This window comes from Gossypium raimondii, chromosome 6, assembly GCF_025698545.1.
Source record: "Gossypium raimondii isolate GPD5lz chromosome 6, ASM2569854v1, whole genome shotgun sequence".
NCBI classification, from domain to species: domain Eukaryota; kingdom Viridiplantae; phylum Streptophyta; class Magnoliopsida; order Malvales; family Malvaceae; genus Gossypium; species Gossypium raimondii.
The window spans coordinates 18,283,038-18,305,263 of record NC_068570.1 but is presented as its reverse complement, the minus strand read 5'-3'; the positions used below and the strand labels follow the sequence as shown (position 1 = coordinate 18,305,263).

The 22,226-nt window shown below is 33.5% G+C and overlaps 1 protein-coding gene across 1 annotated transcript; it reads left to right on the top strand.

Moving 5' to 3' along the window:
• Positions 1-11,390: 11,390 nt before the first annotated feature.
• LOC105774402 (calcineurin B-like protein 10) lies at positions 11,391-14,147 on the top strand. The gene is made up of 9 exons (XM_012596891.2): positions 11,391-11,574; positions 11,771-11,942; positions 12,530-12,612; positions 12,818-12,877; positions 13,142-13,250; positions 13,357-13,409; positions 13,483-13,563; positions 13,645-13,757; positions 13,855-14,147. Exons 1-9 carry the CDS (start codon positions 11,545-11,547, stop codon positions 13,910-13,912), a joined length of 759 nt encoding a protein of 252 aa, XP_012452345.1. The 5' UTR covers positions 11,391-11,544; the 3' UTR covers positions 13,913-14,147.
• Positions 14,148-22,226: the final 8,079 nt, after the last annotated feature.

Sequence of the window (22,226 nt, the reverse complement as noted above, 5' to 3'; positions counted from 1 at the left end):
AACTAACAAAAGTCACATGTTACAAAATTTTTTCAACAACCAAAGTACACAATGGATATTTGCTTGCTGCTGCATTTGTTGCTAACTTTCAACATATTTGAACTAGAGCTACAAAGAATGCATCAAAGCATATCAATTATGGAGAAGAGAACATACCTCTTCGATGACATTTACAAGAGATACACGTTTCATTTACTGTGTAGAGAATGCACATCACACTGGAGGATGTCACAATATAATTAGGGCTCTCCGTGGATGGTGATGCAGTAACCGATTTAAGCAGCATAGTAGATCTTGCAACTCTCTACTATGACTTGCTTAGACACTCTTCTAATGATGGTACCGATAAATTTACGGGTTTAAAATTTTCGTGGCTAAAGGAAAATTTTGAAACATTATCGGATTATGTGACTGAGATGGAAAAGATACAGATTACTCGGACTTATATACTACAGCTTATAGGGGGTACTTATGTTGGATTCCAATAATAATAGAGTCCACTTAAGGTGTCTACCCTTAGTAATTTGCAAGGTGTCCATTCATACAGTTGGGGTTCAGCAGTACTCGCTACGCTATACAGTGAGCTTTGTCACGTGACAAAGCACAGAATTGTTGATATTGGTGGTTGTATGATACTGCTACAATCTTGGGGGCTATACAGGATGACATTTCTGGCATCAGTAGGTCACCAAGTACATGTGTTCCCACTTGTGAATAGTTAAAAAATTTTAAACTTGGATTAAGATTTTTTTTCATGAAAATAATTTCTAACGAGTTTCGTTTATATTTTTAGATGGTATACTTGTTCAAACATTGGAAAGCCAGAAACACTCATTGTATACCGATAGATGATCGAGGCATACGCTAAGGATGGGATAATTTAATTTCAATTCTTAATTTATATTAATGTTAGGTAATTAGTTTATTTATTAAATTACGTTATAATTATTATTTTAATCATGTGTTTAACTATGCAGTTCGTGTGGTTATCGTATATCGCGCCAGATGTTACTTCCATCATTCCTCCATCGGCTAGAACACATGCAACCGTGTGGTGTGTTGACGCACCCATTATCATTTTTTAAATAGAGTGGTATGCCGGGGATTGAGTGCTTCGTCAATTCAGGTGTCGTCAATATATTCCAGACGTTCCTACACAATAGGGAAAAAATGTCCACGAAATTAACAAGAATGGGAAACATGCAAAGAATTGGGCATATATTGTGTTGTGGAATGCCCGGTTGGAGAGAAGGCCTTATTTGGAATAATGTTTTCCTGATTTCACTCCTTCGAGGGACTACTAGTAGTGGTATATGTGGAATGGGTTAGCCTACTTATATGGTGGTCAATTGATGTTAGTCACTGCACATATGGAACGACGAGGTCCCCTACAAAGTCGTCCTTATCAGCAATATATGTAAAAAATTGAAGTTGATACAAGAATGAAAATTTAATACATAATTTACATTCTATTCAGTTGAGACGACTCATCCGGGTGGTAGTTTCGATGCGGGTGTTTGTTTCGATTATGACTCATTGATTTGGACACGCCATAATGTTTAATGTCAACATTTTCCCTTATGTCCACGTCAGTTCTTATGCGAGTGACATGCGAGTGACCTTTTGGCTTCCTAGGGAGATTGCGATCTAGGACCAACTCAAAAATCGGCAAGGGAACTTCCCATGTTGACACACCCATATTGGTGGGAACTTTTTTCCCCAAATACGTAACATGCGTTCCAGTGTGTATATCTAATCGATATATTGTTCGACATTGATAGAGGCATCAATACATGTTGTAATGACGTGCACATATGGGTAATCAAGTGTCTAGAATTTCCCACAGTCGCATCGCCTATTTAGAAGATCAACTCTGTATGACCTAGGCGGGATACCCGGTCGACAACCGATAGTCTCTGTCACCTAAAATGTTTCATAATGTCAAGAATATAATTAAACGTTCATGGTCCTCGCTTTTCGACTATTGACCGCCATTGCTTTCCTAACTGCCTCGATATAATGACCCAAAATTCACAGGCATCAGAAAAGTACATTATCGGGCCTCCGTCTTAACGAAATGGGTTTGTAAATAATTATTAAAAATATTTATGAGTCTAGTAGTGTTTTAATTAGGTTTTAATTAAGTGAATTTAGCTTAATTAAGAGAAAATAGGAAGAAGGACTAGATTGAATAAGGGTAAAAGTTGAATTATAGATTAAAAGAAAATATAAAGACCAAAATGGCAAATATGCCATTAAGTAATAGTTAGGGCGACAAAACAATGAGAAAAATCTAAAGATTTTAATGATTTAAGTTATTATTAATTAATATTAGAATATAATAGTATAAATTATTATTTAATTGATATTATCTTATTAAATTAATAAAATATATATAAATTAAAGCCAAATGTATGATAATAAAATGTACATGTGTAATAAAAATAAGCATACAATTGTAATTCATGGATTTAAATTACTTATTATTTAAGTAAATAGATATTTATTATTTATTATTAAGTAAAAGATATTTATTAATTAAATGATTATATTATAAGATTTTATGTGATAAATAAATTAAAACATGACAAATGTATGATAATGATATAGTACATGTGTAAATATAAGTAATATTACACTTGTAATAAACATATTGATTATTAAATAGATATTTATTAAGTTATTATATTATTATTAAACAAATAAAGCATAAAAACAAAAGGAAATAAAACAAAGAAGGAAACCAAAACAGAATAAGCTATTCGAAAGTACTAGGGAAAAGAAGAAAAGAAAGAAAAGGAAAAACTAGGGTTTTAATTGATTAAAGGATTAAATTGTAAACTAGGTTATAAGTTTTACATAGTAGGGATTAAATTGAAAGAATTTTAAAATTAGGGTTTTAATATGAACATTGAATACTTAAGTTGACTATGGCAAGATATTAAGTAGAAATGAAGTGTGAATTGAGTTAGAAAAGTAAATGAGTTAATTAGGATTAAATTGGAATTAGGGTATAAATTGAAAAGAAACTCAGTTAATTATTGTAAATTAGTGTTGTAATTAATAATGTAAATTATTACTTTCGTAGCTAACAAAGAACCCGAGGCATCAGCATCGAAAGGAAAGGAGAAAGCTATCGAGGACTAAAACGAGAAATTCACGGTTTGTATTACTATAATTCAAACTAGTATTTATTAAATGTTATATTTAAATTTATGTGTATGGTAAGTAAAATTTTAAGGTAGGTATCAATAATGAAATGAATGAAATTGTGATGAAGTATGATTATGTATGAATATTTGATAGTATATTGTTGGAAAGTGGAAAATTGTATCGAATTGAATTGTACATTGAAAGTGAAATTGAAATTGAGAAAGTGATTTGAATACCCTATTAACTAATTGGGCTTAGTCGGATATAGTTGGCATGCCATAGAATTGGAAGAGTACGAGAATTTATCGGCCTTGTCGATCAGGCACTATATGTGTTGTATTAGGCACTACGTGTGTCATTTCAGACACTTTATGTGTTGTATACTGCTTCTGATATATTGATTAGGTACTAAGTACCGTTTTAGGCATAATGTGCCGTATTGGTGTGTTTGGTTGGAATTCGTGTATCCGCCAAGGTCCGAGTTTGTTAATAGGGTGAATAATCGAAATATGAGAATTGAATAAATTTGATTGATCGTACGACTGAAAGTATAAGAAAGAAATTGTTAGTCGAATTGTGAGATCTGAAAGCATGAACCTAAGGTTCATGAATCGATCAAATTCAAGTCATTAATATATGATATTGTTGATGAATTATTATATGAAATATGAAACTGAATGTAAATTAGTTCTTATAAGTTATAAATTTTTCATGTTTAATGTTATATGATTAATATTTATAATTCATTAAAGATGTATAGTTTGAATTATGGTAATACCACTAACTATGAAATACTATAACACTCCAAACCCGGCCTAGACGTTATGGTCGAATCTGGCATGTCACATTGAAGTGCCTTTCAAAAATTGGACTTGTTGGTAAAAATTCGTTTTCAAGTTTTAAAAAACCCTTTATTATTATTTACATAAATCATCTAGCCAAAACATTTGCCTTGTTATCTGCTATTGTTATAATAGGTTGATCTAAAATCGCGGAAGCTTTTGAAACTCTTTTGTTTAAATCTCGTGTCTTTGAAAACAATAATTATTTTGAAAATTCGTCTTCTCCTAAACTAGCAGTTTAAAATAAGTAAGCAAAATCCCAATTAAAAATTTAAACAAACATAAATAACCTTATTACATAAACAAAACTCAACACAAACTTTAAATTTAAATAAAAGCAAGTGTAGAACAACAGTAGTTGTGTGGCCACCTCCGAGTCCCTCGCAGCACCAAATCGCCTAAGGCTGAGGATTACCTGTACAGTTAAAAGGAAAGAGTGAGTTTATGGAAACTAGGGGTGTGCATAATTCGGGTAAAACCGAAAAAATTCGGTTAACCGACCGAATTCGGTTAATCGGTCGGTTAACCGAATTTTTTCAGTCGGGGGTCGGTTAATTTTTTTATGATTTTTCGGTTAACGGTTAATTCGGTTCGAAACCGGTCGTTTAACCGAATTTTTTCGGTTAACCAAAAAAATTAATAAATAAAATTATCCAACCCAACCCAATTACCCAACCCAATAAAACTAAAACTAAAGTCTACCCATTACCAACCCAATAAAAATAAAACTAAAGTCTAACTCTTAAGTATCTACCCAATTAGACATGTTTTTTTTTTTTAGGTTTAATGCAAATGAAGATTTTTTGGAGAGAAGAAATGTATATAAATGGAGAATATTAAAGACTTACATTTCAACTATGTGTTAATTTCAAGAATTATGTAATATTTTTAATTATGTAGTGTTTTTAATTATGTAGTGATTCAAAGACTTATGTAATATTTTTAATTATGTAGTGATTCAATTCGGGTAATTCTGTAATTCATTAATTCGGTTAATTTTAACCAAAAATAAAAACCATACAATTTTCGGTTAATTCGGTTAACCGACCTAAATAACCGAAAAAATTTCGGTTCGGTTAATTTTTTAAAAAAAATTCTGTTCGGTTAACGGTTAAAAATTTTAGAAGGTCGGTTAATTCGGTTATAGCTATTTCAGGTCGGTTAACCGAATGCACACCCCTAACAGAAACTCAGTGTGTAATCCCCTAACAAGCAAACAACCAATGCATTTACAGTTTGGGCTTAAGCCCAATTTAATAACAGTTCAGTTCAGTTGGGCCTTAGCCCATTAAAATAACAGTCCAGTTCAGTGTGGGCCTAAGCCCTTCCCGTAACAGTAAATGATTGGGCTTGAACCCAACACAATGTCAGTAATCAGTAGGGCCTTTGCCCAATTTCAGTAATAGTATCAGTAGGGCCTTGGCCCATAACAGTAACAGATATCAGTCATGTAGTGAACAGTATGTAATATCATTAATCGATGCAATAACAGTACAAAATCATTAATCAGTGCATATATGCAGTTAGAAATCCTACCTAATCCAACCTCTACACGCCACTTCGTCCTACCAAACACACCATGTGGGGATAAAATCGACCCATCCAGCCAGACACACCAAGATTAGCACCGGTTGCGGCACTAAATGAAGATTGCAAAGAAAGCTACCAAGAAAATAAACAAAGATATAGCCATCAGTAGGTCCACAATCGTCTTGGGCGACCCGTGCAACCTTATCAGTACGGTACACTTCCTCAAAATATAACAACCCATCCCAATGCAATATATCGTGACATAATATCATACGCGTATGCAAAATGTCATGTTCAATCATAGTCATACATATCATAGAGCAAATCAGTCATACATAACATAAAGCCATAACAGTCATTTCATCTCCTAGGGGTATAACAGTCATTTTACCCTATGGGGTATTTTGGTCATTTTATCCTATGGGGGTATTTCGGTTATTTTAACCTATAGGGGTATTTCAGTTATTTTACCCTATTTTAGGGTCTCGGTGTAAATATCGACCTCTAGAAAGATCCGCAGTCGCCTCGAGCGACTCAGGTAACCTAAATGGTCATAACAGTATAAATGGGCCTAAGGCCCATTACTCGGCCCAAGTGGGTCCACATGTTCGTGCGGCTCGTTCAGGTCAGATTTCGCCACGGCTATGAGATATACATAGCCTAGTCCAGAATCTGCCACAAATAATGGATTTCATCCGTGTGGGGCCTACAAACCCATTGAGCCCACACGGCCCAACGTGACCCATTACGGCCTAAACCCATGAAAATGCTCATGGAGGCCTCCACAGTCTATCGCCCATGGTTTGTGAGTTTGGCTTACCACACGAGCGATCGCACGCTCATGTGATCTCAAACGCTTTATTTTCGGCTTTTCGACTTTTGCCGCTCTACAGTTACAGTGAGGTGTTTACACACCTGTTTACGAGAAGATGCGTAGATAGTCCTCGAACACTTCAGAACCCATGTTCACCCGTAACACTCGGTTAATCACATATCAATTGAATTTAAAAAGAATCTATTCATTACACATAACTTCTTGATTGGCAGTTACTTACCTTGACTGAACAATTGAATCCCTAAGCACTTCACTCACCGGAACAACGTTGGCCACTAGATCTCGGGGTTATTGCCTGCAATCCAGTTGAACCCCTTAATATAAATTATCTATTAAAAAATTTTAATTCAAATCGAACACCAACTTACCGAAAGTATAAAACCGTAGAATAAGAATGGTTTACAAAATCGGCAGAGAGCAAGGAAAAAGTCGACACAAAGAGGGTAGAAAAAGAAGAGCAAATTGGCAAGAAGGGAGGAGAATATTTTAGGGGACGACGAGGTTTTGGTAGAGGGTAAAGAAAGAATGAATGAAAAAGAAGAGAAGATAGATTAGCCACCAGTAGAATTACTTGGAAAAGAAAGAAAAAGAGACAATTGAGAGAGGCAATATTCGGCCAAAGAAAGGTTGTCACACCAAAAAAAACGAGACAGAATAATATGCAAAAACCCCTTACCACATCAGCCTTCAAGCAAAAAGAGTGAAAACACCACACAAAACCGAAATGAAAGTATACCAAAAATGAGCAATCTCCCCTCTAGCGAATTTTCTTGGGTACAAAGTCCAATTTCGGCACACCTCTCCTCTCCCCTCGCTTCCCTTGATTTTCTCCTAAAATCTCTCCCCTTATCCCTCCTTGAATTCCTCCACCGATTTCTCCTCAACTCCCCCAATAACTCCATTTAAATTCCATTCAAACTCCCCTTAGCTGTGTTTCAGTCCAACTCCACTACCTGCACAGCTCAAGCAGCAAAATAAATACTCTATTACACAACCCAGGACTTGAACCTCAAACCTCATAGTTACATTACATGCCACCTTGCCACTAGACCACAAGCTCTTTTTGTGTCATAAAACAAACACTATTATTTATAAGGCCTATATGCCAATGTCCAGATTCATTTAAAAGCAAAACTAAAAATTCTGCAAAAGCCAATACTTGAACCCAGGCTTCTCAAACACTCCCATACACACTCAAATCACTTAGCCATTAAAGCAAACAAGCAATTTGTGTCACTTCCTTGCACAACTAAATATTTATGTGTAGTCCCCTAATTGTTCCCTTATTCAAAACCTATTTCTTCTAGGCCCAAAATTTGGGGTGTTACAAATACTCAGCGCACGGTTGTTTTCGTGTGCAGGTTAGTAGAAATCAAAGGTCCCGATTCAGCATCCAGATCAATCCCTACTTCAGAAACAATTTGGTGATGTAACCTTTCTTTGGGTAAAAGTGGCATGTACTTAGGTATTATATAAATTATGTACTTAAGTCTTGTAACTTTGGTTGTAAAATGATGTCTAACATGGATTATAAGTATGAAATGAAATAATATGGCATATTTGGTAAATGTGGCATGAAACTAAAATGGAAATAAATGAAATTATTAGTTCAATTAAAATTATTTATGAATGATCAAGTAGATAAATTGTTAAATTAATGTTGTAAGCATAATTAGGCATATTTGATTGTGGAGATGTATAGGTTGTTATATTGGTTGCAAATTGGTTATGGTTTGAAATTGCAAGGAAGGTTAGATAATTATAAAGGGGTTATATTGAGTTTTTTTAAAATAAAAATAAAAATTTCGGAGCACTCGAACAAGTCCCGATTCACTTCTAATACGTATTCTGGGCCTCGAAGATCCTTGAAAGGGACTAAATCATTAAATTATAATATGTATGTTATTTATTGGTAAATTTTTAATCGTAAATTATTTGATATGTTCTGTAATGCCTTGTAACCTTGTTCCGGCGACGGTATGGGGTCAAGGGTTATTACACTTGACGTGCACGAACCCCACATTCATTTGATTTACTTGTCTGATACCCATTCTCGAAATTAGTGTAGCCATCTGGTAGAAAGTAGTTAAGAATACAGATGCAATTGGAAGATGTTGTGTACGTTTCAATACTGTGTTAACGACCTCTACCAGATTTGTGGCCATATGATCATATCTTGAACCGTTATTGAAAATTTGAGCCTATTACCAGGGCTCCATACTCTCGAACCACTTCTATAATGTAGTAGTCATTTGACCATACATATCAGCTTCGAGTTCAGCCCACGTCTGAACCGATGTGGCTCTACATCATACCCTGAACTGTTACAACATGTTACGTGTCATTTGGAAAACTCTAAACATATGGAAAAAATAAAACAGATAATTACCCATCTTTACAACTTGTCTTCGCTAATCTGTATTTTTGAATTCCTTGTGGAAGTTCACCGCAATGTGCCTGATATAGTAGATGAATCTCCACGGAACACTTGAACACCTAATTGCAGCAACTAGCCCCTTTGATCTATCGAAAATGATGCAAATGTTGTCTTGAGTGACAACATATCTCCGCAAGTTCTCCACGAAAAATTCCCAGGACTCCGAGTTTTTTTCTTCGACAATGGCAAAGGCTATCGGTAGAATGTTTTGGTTCCCATCTTGTACAACCGCAATAAGGAGGATCTGCGTATATTTCCTATGCAACCAGGTTCCATCTACTTGCATAAGCGACTTCCGGTGGGGAAAAGCCCGAATGCATGAAATGAATGTCCAAAACATACGGTGAAAAGTTCTTTTCCCCGGATGTAGTTGGTTGCCCTGGTCATGATAAGGCAACGTCTGTAACTCAATGACAGTCCTTGAAACGTACTCTCGCATTGTAGTAATCCACCATTGGAGTTTGTTGTACGACGCATCCCAATTTCAGTACAATTGATCCATGGCCATCTGTTTAGCCAACCATGCCTTCCAATATGAAACTCGGTAGTGGAACCATTCTTGCATTGCGACAATCAGCACCGATACAGCAATGGTGAGGTCATCTTTAACCATTGCCAATATACAGTTGCATATGGTTTTTGAATCAAGTTTGCGGTGGTCCTGTGTCATACGAGTAGAAGTGCATGTATGAGACCCAACATATTTTTGTATCTCTCATTGTTGAGGCTTCTAGATAAATGCAGCTCGTACCCGCCATTTGCACCCTTCTATAAACTTCTAACACTCACCAACATAGATCGTCGGTTTAGAGTCAGCCACTCTGTAGTCGACAAACATCTTCAAACTATAGCGCTTGATGGCATCCACACACTCATCTTTGCTCGCGAATCTTTGACCCACGAATAACTCTTCCAGTTTAGGATCTTCTAACATCAGGTAAGCAGGTATGATGTCCAGGTACTCGGGGAACTTGGAAGCATGTGCCGCATCGAGACCAAAGATTGACATATAGGCCCTGGGATCATTACATATGGCAATGCCACAACTTGGGTTTCCGACTGAAGGGCCATGATCATTTCTATTATCGGATCCATCTTCACTAAGCGCATTAGTTTCAATAACGATTGGATGTATCTGTAATCCACCATCGTACTGATTTGAACATCCAACATTAAGATCGATGTCAAAATCGTGCACAAATGACCTGAGAACCTCTGTACGTGGGTTTTCAACTCCATATTATTGACTTAACTGTTTTAGATTTTCAATGGGCTCCGCATTTGCTAACTCAGCAAATATCTAAATCTCAGTGTTCAGCCTCCCTGACGAGCAATACAATGCAACCATTGTCTCGACGTCATCATCGTTTAGAAATTTTTTCACTGACCTTCTCTTTTATATCACCGACAAACACATCCTTATCGAATCTTATTCCGATTTTTTGACGAGTTTCAAAAATATAACCAACGGTTATTTTTATAATAACACTATCGAAATGAATTGTTGCAAAAAAATTATTCTCCATTTTCTTGAAACTGAAAAAAAGAATAAAATAACTTAATAAAATAACAATAAAAAGTAAACATAAATAATTATAATAAAATAACTAACTTCAAAAAAAAAAAACATCTGACTATTCTTTAAACCATAGCAAACAAATAAATTGTAATATAAAAAAATGCCAAAACAATTAGTATTAACCTTCTAAAATATCAGTGAAGAAACTTAACTGCAATTTTCGGATGGGGGAGGGTAGGAGCTTCAAAACTTTTTTTTCTCATATGGTTGAAGGACCAAACCAACCCCTTTATATAATTAAAAATACTAATATAATAATAAACACTTTTTTAAAGCTGAAAAGAAAAAAAACTACTAGTATTTTAATTTTTGGGTACTGGAACCAGGACTCATGATCGACGGGTCACATCCACGGCAAACCCGGCAGCACCGGCCTGATGACCTGCCGCGAATGTGACCCGTCGGTCACGGTTTGAGTTCCAATACCCGATAAATTTTATTATATCAATTTTTTGTTTTCTATTTAAAAAAATATTTTATTAAAAATAATAAGGTGTCGCTTGACACATCGACGACACCAATAAAAAATAATTTTTTTCATTTTTATGCGTATACTATTAAAAAAATCGTATTTTAGGTTTTAAATACGGGTGCTACCGATTTGTTAGATTGCACGCAAAAAATTAATATTTTTTAAGAGAAAAGCAGTGCCGCCGATTGGTCAAGCGGCACCAGTTATTTAATGTTGTCTTTGCCTAGTTTCATGAATATTAATCCCCTTATCTTATTCTGATATTTATTTATTTATTTTATATTATTGATGTAAAAAACCCGATTCTATTAAATTATATTTATTTATTAAATTTAGATAAAAATTAAAAGGTTGAAGATATTATTTTTTAGTTGATTTAATTTCTTTTTAAACGATGGGGACGGATACCTGGGAAGTGTCGCTGAGAGTCAATTTCCTATATTGACAAGGTTGGAAAATCATTGCATCTTAAATTTTAATTTTTTTAAAAAAAAACTTTAAAAGTTCCGTATTTTTTATTGAAACTTCCTAATTTAGAATCAAAGCGAAAGCCTCCAAAGCCAACCAGACAGATTAAAGCTAAAACAGCACTACATTTGATTCATAAACAGAAAAGTTTAGCTTTTAAATATATAATATAGGAAAAGGGTAAAGCAAAAACGGCCCACTGTTTCTAATGTGGTGTTGTTGGAAGCCATGGATTCAACCAACAGAAATACGCGCTTTGTATATTCTTAAATATCCATCTTTTCTTCTTTGTGTAATTCATGAAAATAGCATCTAAAAGTTGCCTCTTTTTTTTGCTTTGTTCCGACTTTGAAAGTGTTCTTTATCTTGTTCTTTTTCGTTTTTAATGTTTAGTGGGGTCTGAAGATTTATAGTTATAGATGCGTATTTATTAGCATTGGATGATGTTGAACAGGGATCGAGCTCCCTGACGTTGGGAGAGAGAATCTGTGCGGCGTTCATCCCATTAGTTGCAGTAGTCGATTTCTTTATCTTCGTGGTGGCTAATTGTTTCCACTGTCAGCCTCGTCGCGAGAAATGCCGTTATGGGCCCTCAGATTTTACCCGTCTTGCCAATGAATCCCGATGTACTTATGCCTCTCCTTTATATATACTTGTATCTCTGTGTGTGTTCTTGCAATTTTGTCACTTTGGGGCAATGTTGAATTGTTTTCTTACTGGTTATGAGCTTATACTTCTTGTTTATGTATGTGTTATTTTCCTTGCAATTTTGTTACTTTGGGGGCAGGGTTGAATGTTTTTCTTACTGGTTATGAACTCATGCCTCCGGTTCATATATGTCTGTGGGTGTATATACATATCCTTCCGATTTACAGTTTTGTCACTTTGGAGGCTAGCTTGAATGGTTTTTCTTTCTGGTTATGAGCTTATGCTTCTTGTTTATGTGTGCGTGTGTGTGTCTGTTTTCCTTTGAACTTTGTTACTCTGGGAGGCAGGCAGAGGGGTTTTTCTTACTGGTATTGAATTTATACCTCTCCTTTATATGCGTGTGCGTGCGTGTGTGGGGTAAGGTTCATTCTTTCTGGTTATGAACTTAAACCTCTCGTTTATGTGCGTGTATGCATACATATATATGTTTTTTTTTCCTTGCAATTTTATGACTTTGGGGCCAAGGTTGAATGGTTTTATTATCGACTATGCATTATGAATGCAGTTACTGTGAATGAAGTGGAGGCATTGTACCAACTGTTCAAGAAGTTGAGTAGCTCACTCATTGATGATGGGCTGATTCACAAGGTAAATTGAGATTTGGAGCCAAATTGGTATTTTTGCCCTGAATTTTCTTTTTCCACGTGCTATTTTATATGAATGCTTTTGCTTCAAATTGAAGTCTCGGAATTTGTTTATAAATTCATTAAATGTGTAGGTGTTTACCTTTCTGTTGATCAAAGTAGTCTTACTGATTATCTTAACTCTTTTTTTTTGTGTGTGTGTGTTGCAGGAAGAGCTTCAACTAGCATTGTTCCAAACTCCATACGGCGAGAATCTTTTTCTTGACAGGGTAAAGTAAACCATTTGCAACATATGCTCCCTTGATTGATCATCAATGGTAGTTGAGCACATCGTATGAATTATTCTTATGTATTTAACATAATAAGTTAGTAATTAGTTTAGCAGTTATGGAGGCTGCAGTGTAGACCTATTATATGGCACTTCTTAATAGTGACTGCATGAATCAAGGAGATTAAGTAATAGGGTTCAATTTAGCAGTTCCATGAATTTTTGTTATAATTTCTATATCTAATAACCTTTTTTCTATGTGTAGGTTTTTTATCTTTTTGATGAAAAGAAAAATGGTGTGATTGAATTCGAGGAATTCATCCATACTCTTGACATATTTCATCCATCTGCCCCTATAGAAGATAAAATTGATTGTAAGGGTTGAAGAGAAAAAGACCATTTGCTTTTGGACCAAAAAGAGCATAGTTTATATTATAACCATGTCTTATGTGGGTTCTTGATACTGCTAATTTCTTGCAGTTGCATTTAGGTTGTATGATCTGAGACAAACCGGCTTTATCGAGCGGGAAGAAGTGCGTCAACTCCAATTTTTTTAATTTAGTATTCTGTAAATGTTTTATACACTTAGCTTCTGATTGAATGCAGGTTAAGCAAATGGTGGTTGCCATTTTGATGGAATCCGAGATGGTACTGTCAGATGACATTATCGAGTCTATCATTGATCAAGTGAGCTTTTCCCAAGTTTATTTGTTTGCTAGTTACTGGTGTAGTTGTCTAGAACATTTGATGTTATCGCCTTTTCTCCAGACATTTGCCGATGCCGATGCTGACAAAGATGGAAGAATTGGCAAAGAAGAATGGAAAACATTCGTCCTTCAACATCCTAGCCTCTTAAAGACCATGACTCTTCCTCATTTAAAGTTGGTGAACTATCTCCTGTTCCCTTTTCTTTACTGGTTTCTTTTGCCATTACCTCATTCAGTCATCGTTGTTTGATATTGTTTTCTGGTTGTTCAGGGACATTACTACCTTGTTTCCCAGTTTTGTTTATTACACTGAACTTGAAGAGTTGTAACACGGAATATTTTACACCGAAATGCGATATATGGAAGCACCAGCGGCAAGGGCTTTCGATTATAGCTATTGGTGTGGCATCTAATATATATATATATGTATGTATGTGTGTATATATAGGTGTGTATTTAGCAACTATGTTGTCCAGTAGAAAGATTTTCAAGTTGAGTGCATTTTGTAAGTAGCTTGTGAAGGATAATTCTCTTTTTTCTTGTATAAAGAAAATGGTTACTCCATTCGTTGATTTGTTTTTGTTGAATATCTTCTCCTTTCAAAAGTATTTGCATATATTGACCCAACTCTTCAATTTTGTTGAAATACCATGTTTGGGTCAAATTATGGTTTTAAACCTTGTACTATATTCGACTTGAGGATTTAATCCCTATAGTTTGGTTTAGCATAATTTGGCCCTCCTATTATTAATGTTATGTCTTAGTTCAAATCACAAACACGGTTAAAAAGCTTCATTAGTTGGCCAGGTATTTTTATTGAAAACCCAAAACCCAAATTTTCCTATATCAAGTTCTGGTTTTTTAAATTTCGCATCAGTTAACAGATTTTTTTTCTTAAAAAAGTCCAACCAAGAATGGCCAGCAAAGTGGGACTAACCCTAAGCAAAGCAGCACCGTGAAAGGGAGGAAAGATCTTACTAAAGACATGCTATCAACCCAATGCCCCTTAAAAACTATTAGAGCTGCCACAGTTATCATCTGAAGTGATAAGGTGATGGCTCTTGTGCTCGACAGCAAGGCATCATCCCATGGTTCTCGGTGTGGCGATAGCCATGCTTGCATGTGTGCTCGACGAGATTTGGTGGAAAACAACATTGATTCCGCAATATAAATATATAATGATAGGCAATGTGTGCGTGTTGAGACGTAAAAAGGTTTCAATTCCGAGCATCTTGCTCGATGAAATTCTAGGTGGTGTGAATCATCATCATTTCAAACAACATCCTCAGATAATAATTGACAATGCAATTTTCCCAAACAATAAAGATGATAGGCTCATTCTTTATTAAAATACATAACTAAAAATACATAACTAGTATTGTTTCACAAAAAGATACCTATGATGATATCTTTCCTATGTCAGTTGAGAATTTAGACTTCAGGCCCAAGTCAATTAATAATTTAAAAGATTCTAAACTCTATAAACACATAGTTGACTCGGTATCAAAATTCAATAACTAATACTTGATGACAATAAGATGAGAGAGCCAACAAAGAGGCTATAGGTTTAGTTCTATTCTCCACATACTCTAAAGGGCAATGACTTCAAAAATAGCTAAGAACTCAAGCATAAGACCCAATTATATTTATCTACCTAGGTATTTCACTACGACAACTACTGACTCTACTAAACTTTGCTCTCATCACCTTCTCCTTCTTGACTTAAGCAGTGGAAAATGCCCCCTAGCGTAAGTAATCTGCATAGTATTTCCTCTATCTTGCAAACCCTAAAATCTTCACGAGTCCAAAAATAACTTCGAACTCTTCTCCAACATTAACGAAAATCTTATAAATATACGAAAATTTTTTTAAAAAATGTTAATCATATTTATGTCCAATATATGGCAATACCTTGTATTTGCAATCAAATCCGAATAAATTAAGATACAATAATTTTTTAATCGATAACCATATTTTATTTTCACGATCAACAATCTAAACTCCAATGTGAATGAATCATACCAAAACTATTTACCGCTTAAAGGTCATCAATATCCAAAATAATCAATCGAACAAATGAAGTTTTATTATGTTGATATCATAGCACATTTGTGGTAAGTTATCTTACTTTGACGGAATTGTTATCATGATTGATTTTGTGTCCAACAATAGTGATATTTTTAGAGGTTCTGAGATTACTTGATTTGTTTTGAGCGTTTTGCGTATGTTGTTTTAATATTAGTAGAAGCGTGTCTATTGCCACAACAACAAGGGCTTGGATTAGGACTTTATGCATCATTATGGCATTTCCGCCAACATAACGGAAAGTCTCTCACTGCTTCTTTTTATCCGAAATGACAGCTTGATTCAAGAGAGGCTTATTCTCTCGGTTTTGGATTTTCATGCCACTTGAGTCTTTATCTTGATCCGATCAGTTTTTTCCTTGTACAAGACTTTAGTCCTCCTTTGCTTGCACATCTATTTGCAAGATTAGTTAAAAAAAAATCAGTTGAATTGAGTGAAAAAAAAAACCAAACACATAACATCTATTTGATTCACCAATGACATACAGACTCCATCAGAGTTGCTTTTCAATGTAAACACATGGCTGGGAGAGTGGTTCTCGTTTCCTTTCTACTTTTTGGTGTTTTGGGAAGCCGTGAGAGTAGTTTTTTAATCATTGAAGCTGTGGGGGTTTTAGGAGAAAGATGCTGAAAGAATTATTTATTGAGAACTAAATTACATAAATTCCCAAACCTCCCTTTTTTATTCAAAGCAAAAACTTAAGTTTCTAATTCAAATGATAATAATAATCTAATCTGTTTTATATGCATTAGCAAAAGAAAAAGCAAAGCAAAAACATACGTAAGTAATGAAAGTGTGTATACAAATGTATACTTGAAATTTTAATTTTAATTTGATCATACACATTTAAAAAATAAATACTTTAATTTATTTTTATATTGAATAAATTTAATTATTTAAACATAAAATAATGTTATATCAATAATTGTGTTAGCAATTTATAAGAATTAGATTAAATCAAAATTTCATGTATAAAATTGCTCAAAATCAAAACTCATATATACAACTGCACATTAAACCATAATTCATGTATAGTTTTGATATTTATCCCTTAAAAACCAAATTTTAAACTTAATGCATAAGTTTTAAAAATAATATTTAAAAAAAGAATTAATCCAATAATTGATAACTTTTGTATGAATGTATTAATAATAAATTATGATGAAAAATATTAAAAATGACAACACTTAGAACTAATATTTTCAAATAAATAAAGTAAGATGATTTAATTTTCAAATTTTTAATATAAAAAATTAGGATTTTTTACATGAATAATATAAAATAAATCAATATATACGAAAATAAAATAACATGAATAATATTTACGAGAATAGAAAAAATATACAGTAAAATACGGGTGCCGCCTGACCAATAGGCAGCACCACTTTATTTCTAATAAAAAATCATTTTTTGGGTGCAGCCGGATCAATCGGCGGCACCCATATTTTGTATGGTAAATACGAGTTTTTTTCAATATATGGGAAAAAAGTAAAAATATTTTTTTTTATTTGGTGTCGCTAATGTGTCAGACAGCACCCAAAAACTTTAGCTGAAAAGAAACTCATGTTTTAATTTTTTTTTCGATATTAAAAACACAAACTCATGACCAAATGATCACTTCCGTCAGGCTGGTGCCGTCTGACAGCTTGGCTGCACCAGTTTTAAAAAAAATTAGCTGAAAGAAAATTCGTATTTTAATTTTTTTCCAATATTAAAAACACGAATTTGTAGCCGAATGGTCACTTCCGTGTCAGTCGTCAGGCTAGTGCCACCTTATAGCTTGGTTGCACTAGCTTGACGACTGACACGGAAGTGACCATTCGATCACAAGTTCATGTTTTAATACCAAAAAAATTAAAACACGAGTTTTTTTTCAACTTCAACTAAGAAAACTTAAAATAATATTTTTATTATTATTATAAAAGGGGGTTGGTTTGGTCCCCAACCCCCATACATCACTTTTAGATTCAAAAAGAAATTGAAGCTCTTCCTCCTATTCTATTGTAGTGAAGTTTATTCCTCTCCCATCAATTAAGTTTCTTCAAAAAAATTCTTGGCATTTTAAAATTTTTTATTTGACAATTATTTTGTTTTCTATGGTTTTATTATTATTATTGTTATTTTATTAGGTTTTTTATTATATTTTTGCAGTTTAAAAATAAAATGGAGAATTAATTTTTTGCATCATTTCATTTCGATGGTATTATTTTAGAAATAATTGTTGGTTGTATTTTTGAAACTCGTCAAAAAATCAGGAAGAGATTCAATATGAATGTGTCCGTTGGTGATATGAAAGAGAAGGTCAGTGAAAAAATTTCCTAGTGTTGTGGAAGGAGGATGACAAAACTGTTCTACAAATTTCCAGTTTCATAAAATCCTATCAAATTTACAGAGATGAAACTTCTAGGCGATGATGACGTTGAGACAATGGCCGCATTGTATTGCCCTCCAAGAAGGTTGAACACTGAACCGATTTAGTTATTTGCTGAGTTAGAAGATGCAGAACCCATTGAAAATGTAACACATTTAAGTCAACAATATGGAGTTGAACACTCACATACAGAGGTTCCCAAGTCGTTTGTGCACGGTTTTGACATCGATCTTAATGTTGGATGTTCAAATCAATATGGTGGTGGATTACAGATGCATCCAGTCGTTATTGAAATCAATGCGCTTGGTGGAGATGAATCCGATAATAATGATTGTTCTGATCATGAAGGTGAAGATTTTAGTGATCCCGATTTAGATGATGTCTCAGAGAATATTGACGACGAAGGACCAGATGGTGAAAATGATCACGCCCTTTCGATTGGAAACTCGAGTTGTGGCATCGTCATACGCTTGGTAGTCCCTCAAGGGAGTGAAATCAGGATAACATGAGACTAAATTAGGCATTCTCTCCAACCAGGCGTTCTACAACACAATATACGGTTGATGCTCTAACACCATATTCTTTGCATGTTTCCCCTTCTTGTCAATTTCGTGGACATCTTTTCCAAATTGTATAGGAATGTCCAGAATATGTTGACTACACCCGAATTGACGAAGCACCCGATCCCCGGTATACCACTCCACCATTTGAAAATTTATAATTGGTGCGTTGACACACCACACGATTGCATTTGCTTTAGCAAAAAGAGGAATGACGAAAGCAATGTCCGGCGCGATATACGACATCTACACGAACTGCACAAATAAACACATGATTATAATACTAGCTGCAACATAATTTAATAATTAAACTAATTACATGACATTAATATAATTTAAAATTTTGAAAATAAATTACCCTATCCCCGGCATATCTCTCGATCATCTGTCGGTATATAATGAGTGTTTCCGACTTCCTAATGTTCGAACAACTATACCATCTAAAAATATAAACCAAACTCGTTAAAATCATTTCATGAAAAAAATCTTAACCCAAGTTTTAATTTTTTTTTTACCTATTCACAAGTGGGAACACATGTATTTGGTGACCCACTGATGCCAGAAATGACATTTTGTATAGCGTCCAAGATTGTAGCAGTATTAGGCAGCCACCTATATTGATAGTTCTGTGCTTTCTTGCCCGACAAAGCTCACGATATAGCATGGCTAGTACTGCCGAACCCCAACTGTATGAACAGGTACCTTGCAATGGACTATGTAAGGGTACGTACATCAAGTGGACTCTATTATTATTGGAACCCGGCATAAGTACTCCCTATAAGCTATAGTATATAAGCCTGAGTAGCTTGGGTCATCTCCATCTCAGTAGCATAGTCCGATAATGTCTCAAAATTTACCCTCAGCCACAAAACCCAGAGAGCGTCCAAGCAAATGATAGTAGAAAGCTGCAGGATCTGCTATGCCGCTTGTATGAGTTACTGCGTCACCGTCTACAGGGAGTCCTAATTGCATTGCCACATCCTCCAATGTGATGGTACATTCCCCACACGGTAAATAAAAGGTGTGTGTCTCTGGGCGTCACCGCTCAACTAATGCTAATATTAAGTCAGCCCTCAACTCAAATACACAGATTAGTGCAGCTGATCCAAATCCCGCAACATCTAAGTAGTGCATAATCCGTACGCCCGATCGGTAGTTGGGACCATTGTCACGCGGCCTCAACACACGGTACAGACCCTAATCATATACAAAATTAGTTAAGAATGAGCAATTAAATAAAAAAAAATCATGTGCAACTATGCTAAAACATACTTACAACATTAGAACATTCTCTTACCGATAAATGGATCGTCCTAATTGTGTGATCTTCTGCAGTAATTAGAGAACTCATATCGATATTTGCAAAAACTGTGAAAATTTAAACTTTTAACAAAATTCTAAATGTTTGTAATATAAAAAATATATATACAAATTAATTTTTACAAAAACCTATTAATATAATTAATTATACTAAAAATTAACATTTTGATTTAAATTTTGGGGATAATAAATTAAATAATAACTTCTTAATAGAAAATATAACATACTTTAATAATATTATATTATTAACAATAGAATTTAAAAAAAAAAAAAACAAAGGTGAAGGAAAGAAAGAAAACTTACCCATGTTTAGGGAGGAGGAGCGATTGAATATTTTGAAACTGATGTGTGGGGGTTGAGGGACCGAACCAACCCATTTTATAAAAAAAAAAAAAAAATTATTTTAAGTTGTTTTAGCTGGAGTTGAAAAAAAACCTCGCGTTTTATTTTTCCAGTAGTAAAAACATGAACTTGTGACATTAAAATATGAGTTTTTTTTTCAGCTAATTTAAAAAAAAAAATTGGTGTAGTCAAGCTGTCAGGCGCACCAACCTGACCAAAGTGACCATTTGGTCACGAGTTCGTGTTTTTAATATTGGAAAAAAAGATTAAAACACGAGGGTTTTTTTAGTTAAAAAAGATTTTTTTTAAGTTTTTGAGTGTCATTTGACACATTGGCGACACTAAAATATTTTTTTCCTGTATACTAAAAAAACTCGTATTTAAAATATAAAATACGAGTGCCGCTGATTGATCCGACTGTACCCAAAACAAATGATTTTTTTATTAGAAATAAAGTCGTGCCGCCGATTAGTTAGGCGGCACCCGTATTTTACTGTGTATTTTGACTATTCTCGTAAATATTATTCCTGTTATCCTATTTTCGTATATATTAATTTATTTTATATTATTAATGTAAAAAAAAACCCAAAAAATTAAGGTAGTGTTTAAAAAACCACCTAATAATTAGATTTGGGTGTAATTATTTGTAATTACACAAGAATGACATGTTTGAGTAATCATTATAATTGATGGATCCCACCAATTGGGTGTAATTAAAGCACTCAATTATACTTTTCAATTCTTAGGTGAGAATTAAAATACTTACAAGGTAATTACACTCAAAGTTAATTTTAGAAAAATTATATTATTTAAATCTTAAAAAAATTTAAACTTATGGCTAAAAGTTTTATTATAAAAAATAATTTACATATTATAAAAGTATTATAATATATTTATTTATAAAACTTATGGTCAAGAAGTATGAACATAATTTAGTTATGTGTCCATACTATACAATATAAAAATAATATAATTATTTATTAAAAAATGTTGTAGTTTTTTTTAATCATAACTTATTTATAAAAGATAATTTTCTAAAGTTATGACAAAACATTATATTATTTATTAGATGTGTTATGAATGTTATTGAATAATTTATAAAACTTTTTCTATAAAGGTTATATATTATAAATTTTATATATATATATATATATTAGTTTACATATTATAAAAGGATATAATCTAAGTCTTCTCCAAATTAAATTTATATAAGTTTTATAATTAAAGTTGCATGCTAATTGAATTGTAAGGCCAAATATTATAAGGTCGATGCTAATTATGCAAGCACAAAAGATTTTCTTGCTCCATATCGAGGTATGATACCATTTAAGAGAATGGTACCAAACACAAGTACCATAGATAGTTCATGAATTCTTCAATTTGGGACATTCAAGATTTTGAAATGTCGTTGGAGAAGACATTTTCTATTCTATTTTCTTTTTCCATATTAACACCATCTTAATATAGCATAAAAAAGATTAGATTGTACCAGCATATTGTATATTTTATCACTTGAATCATAGTTGAAATTGGAATGATCCATACTTTGAATAGTATATGAAAAAGGGATATTGATAATGAGCCCTATTAAGCACCGACAAATGATGATAAAGAACCCATGTTAAATATTAAAGAAGAAAAACCCAATAAATATACACTAAACAATTAGATAAAATTTCATATGATGTTTATTTTCTTATTACTTTTATTAAGAATTGTATTATCAATAACTTTTACGGACCAACATAAATACATTTGATTTGATTTTAACTTTTGTTAGTTCCAAATTATTTCAATCATACTAGTTATTTTTATAGTAATTAATATTTTTAAAAATTATAAATTATGTAACTGTATAATTATTATTTGTACTATCAAACATGACATAAAAGATTACAATATAATAACATTTTGCTAACCAAACATATCTAGAGAAATATAATTTAATTATCATGTGATATCCAA

What these genes read in the sequence shown, in the direction of transcription:
- LOC105774402 (XM_012596891.2), top strand. Translation starts at nt 11,545, where the DNA reads ATGGATTCAACCAACAGAAATACGCGCTTT. An exon ending in TCTTGCCAATGAATCCCGAT is followed by an intron (nt 11,943 to 12,529) that starts GTACTTATGCCT and finishes TTATGAATGCAG; the next exon opens with TTACTGTGAATGAAGTGGAG. An exon ending in TATAGAAGATAAAATTGATT is followed by an intron (nt 13,251 to 13,356) that starts GTAAGGGTTGAA and finishes AATTTCTTGCAG; the next exon opens with TTGCATTTAGGTTGTATGAT.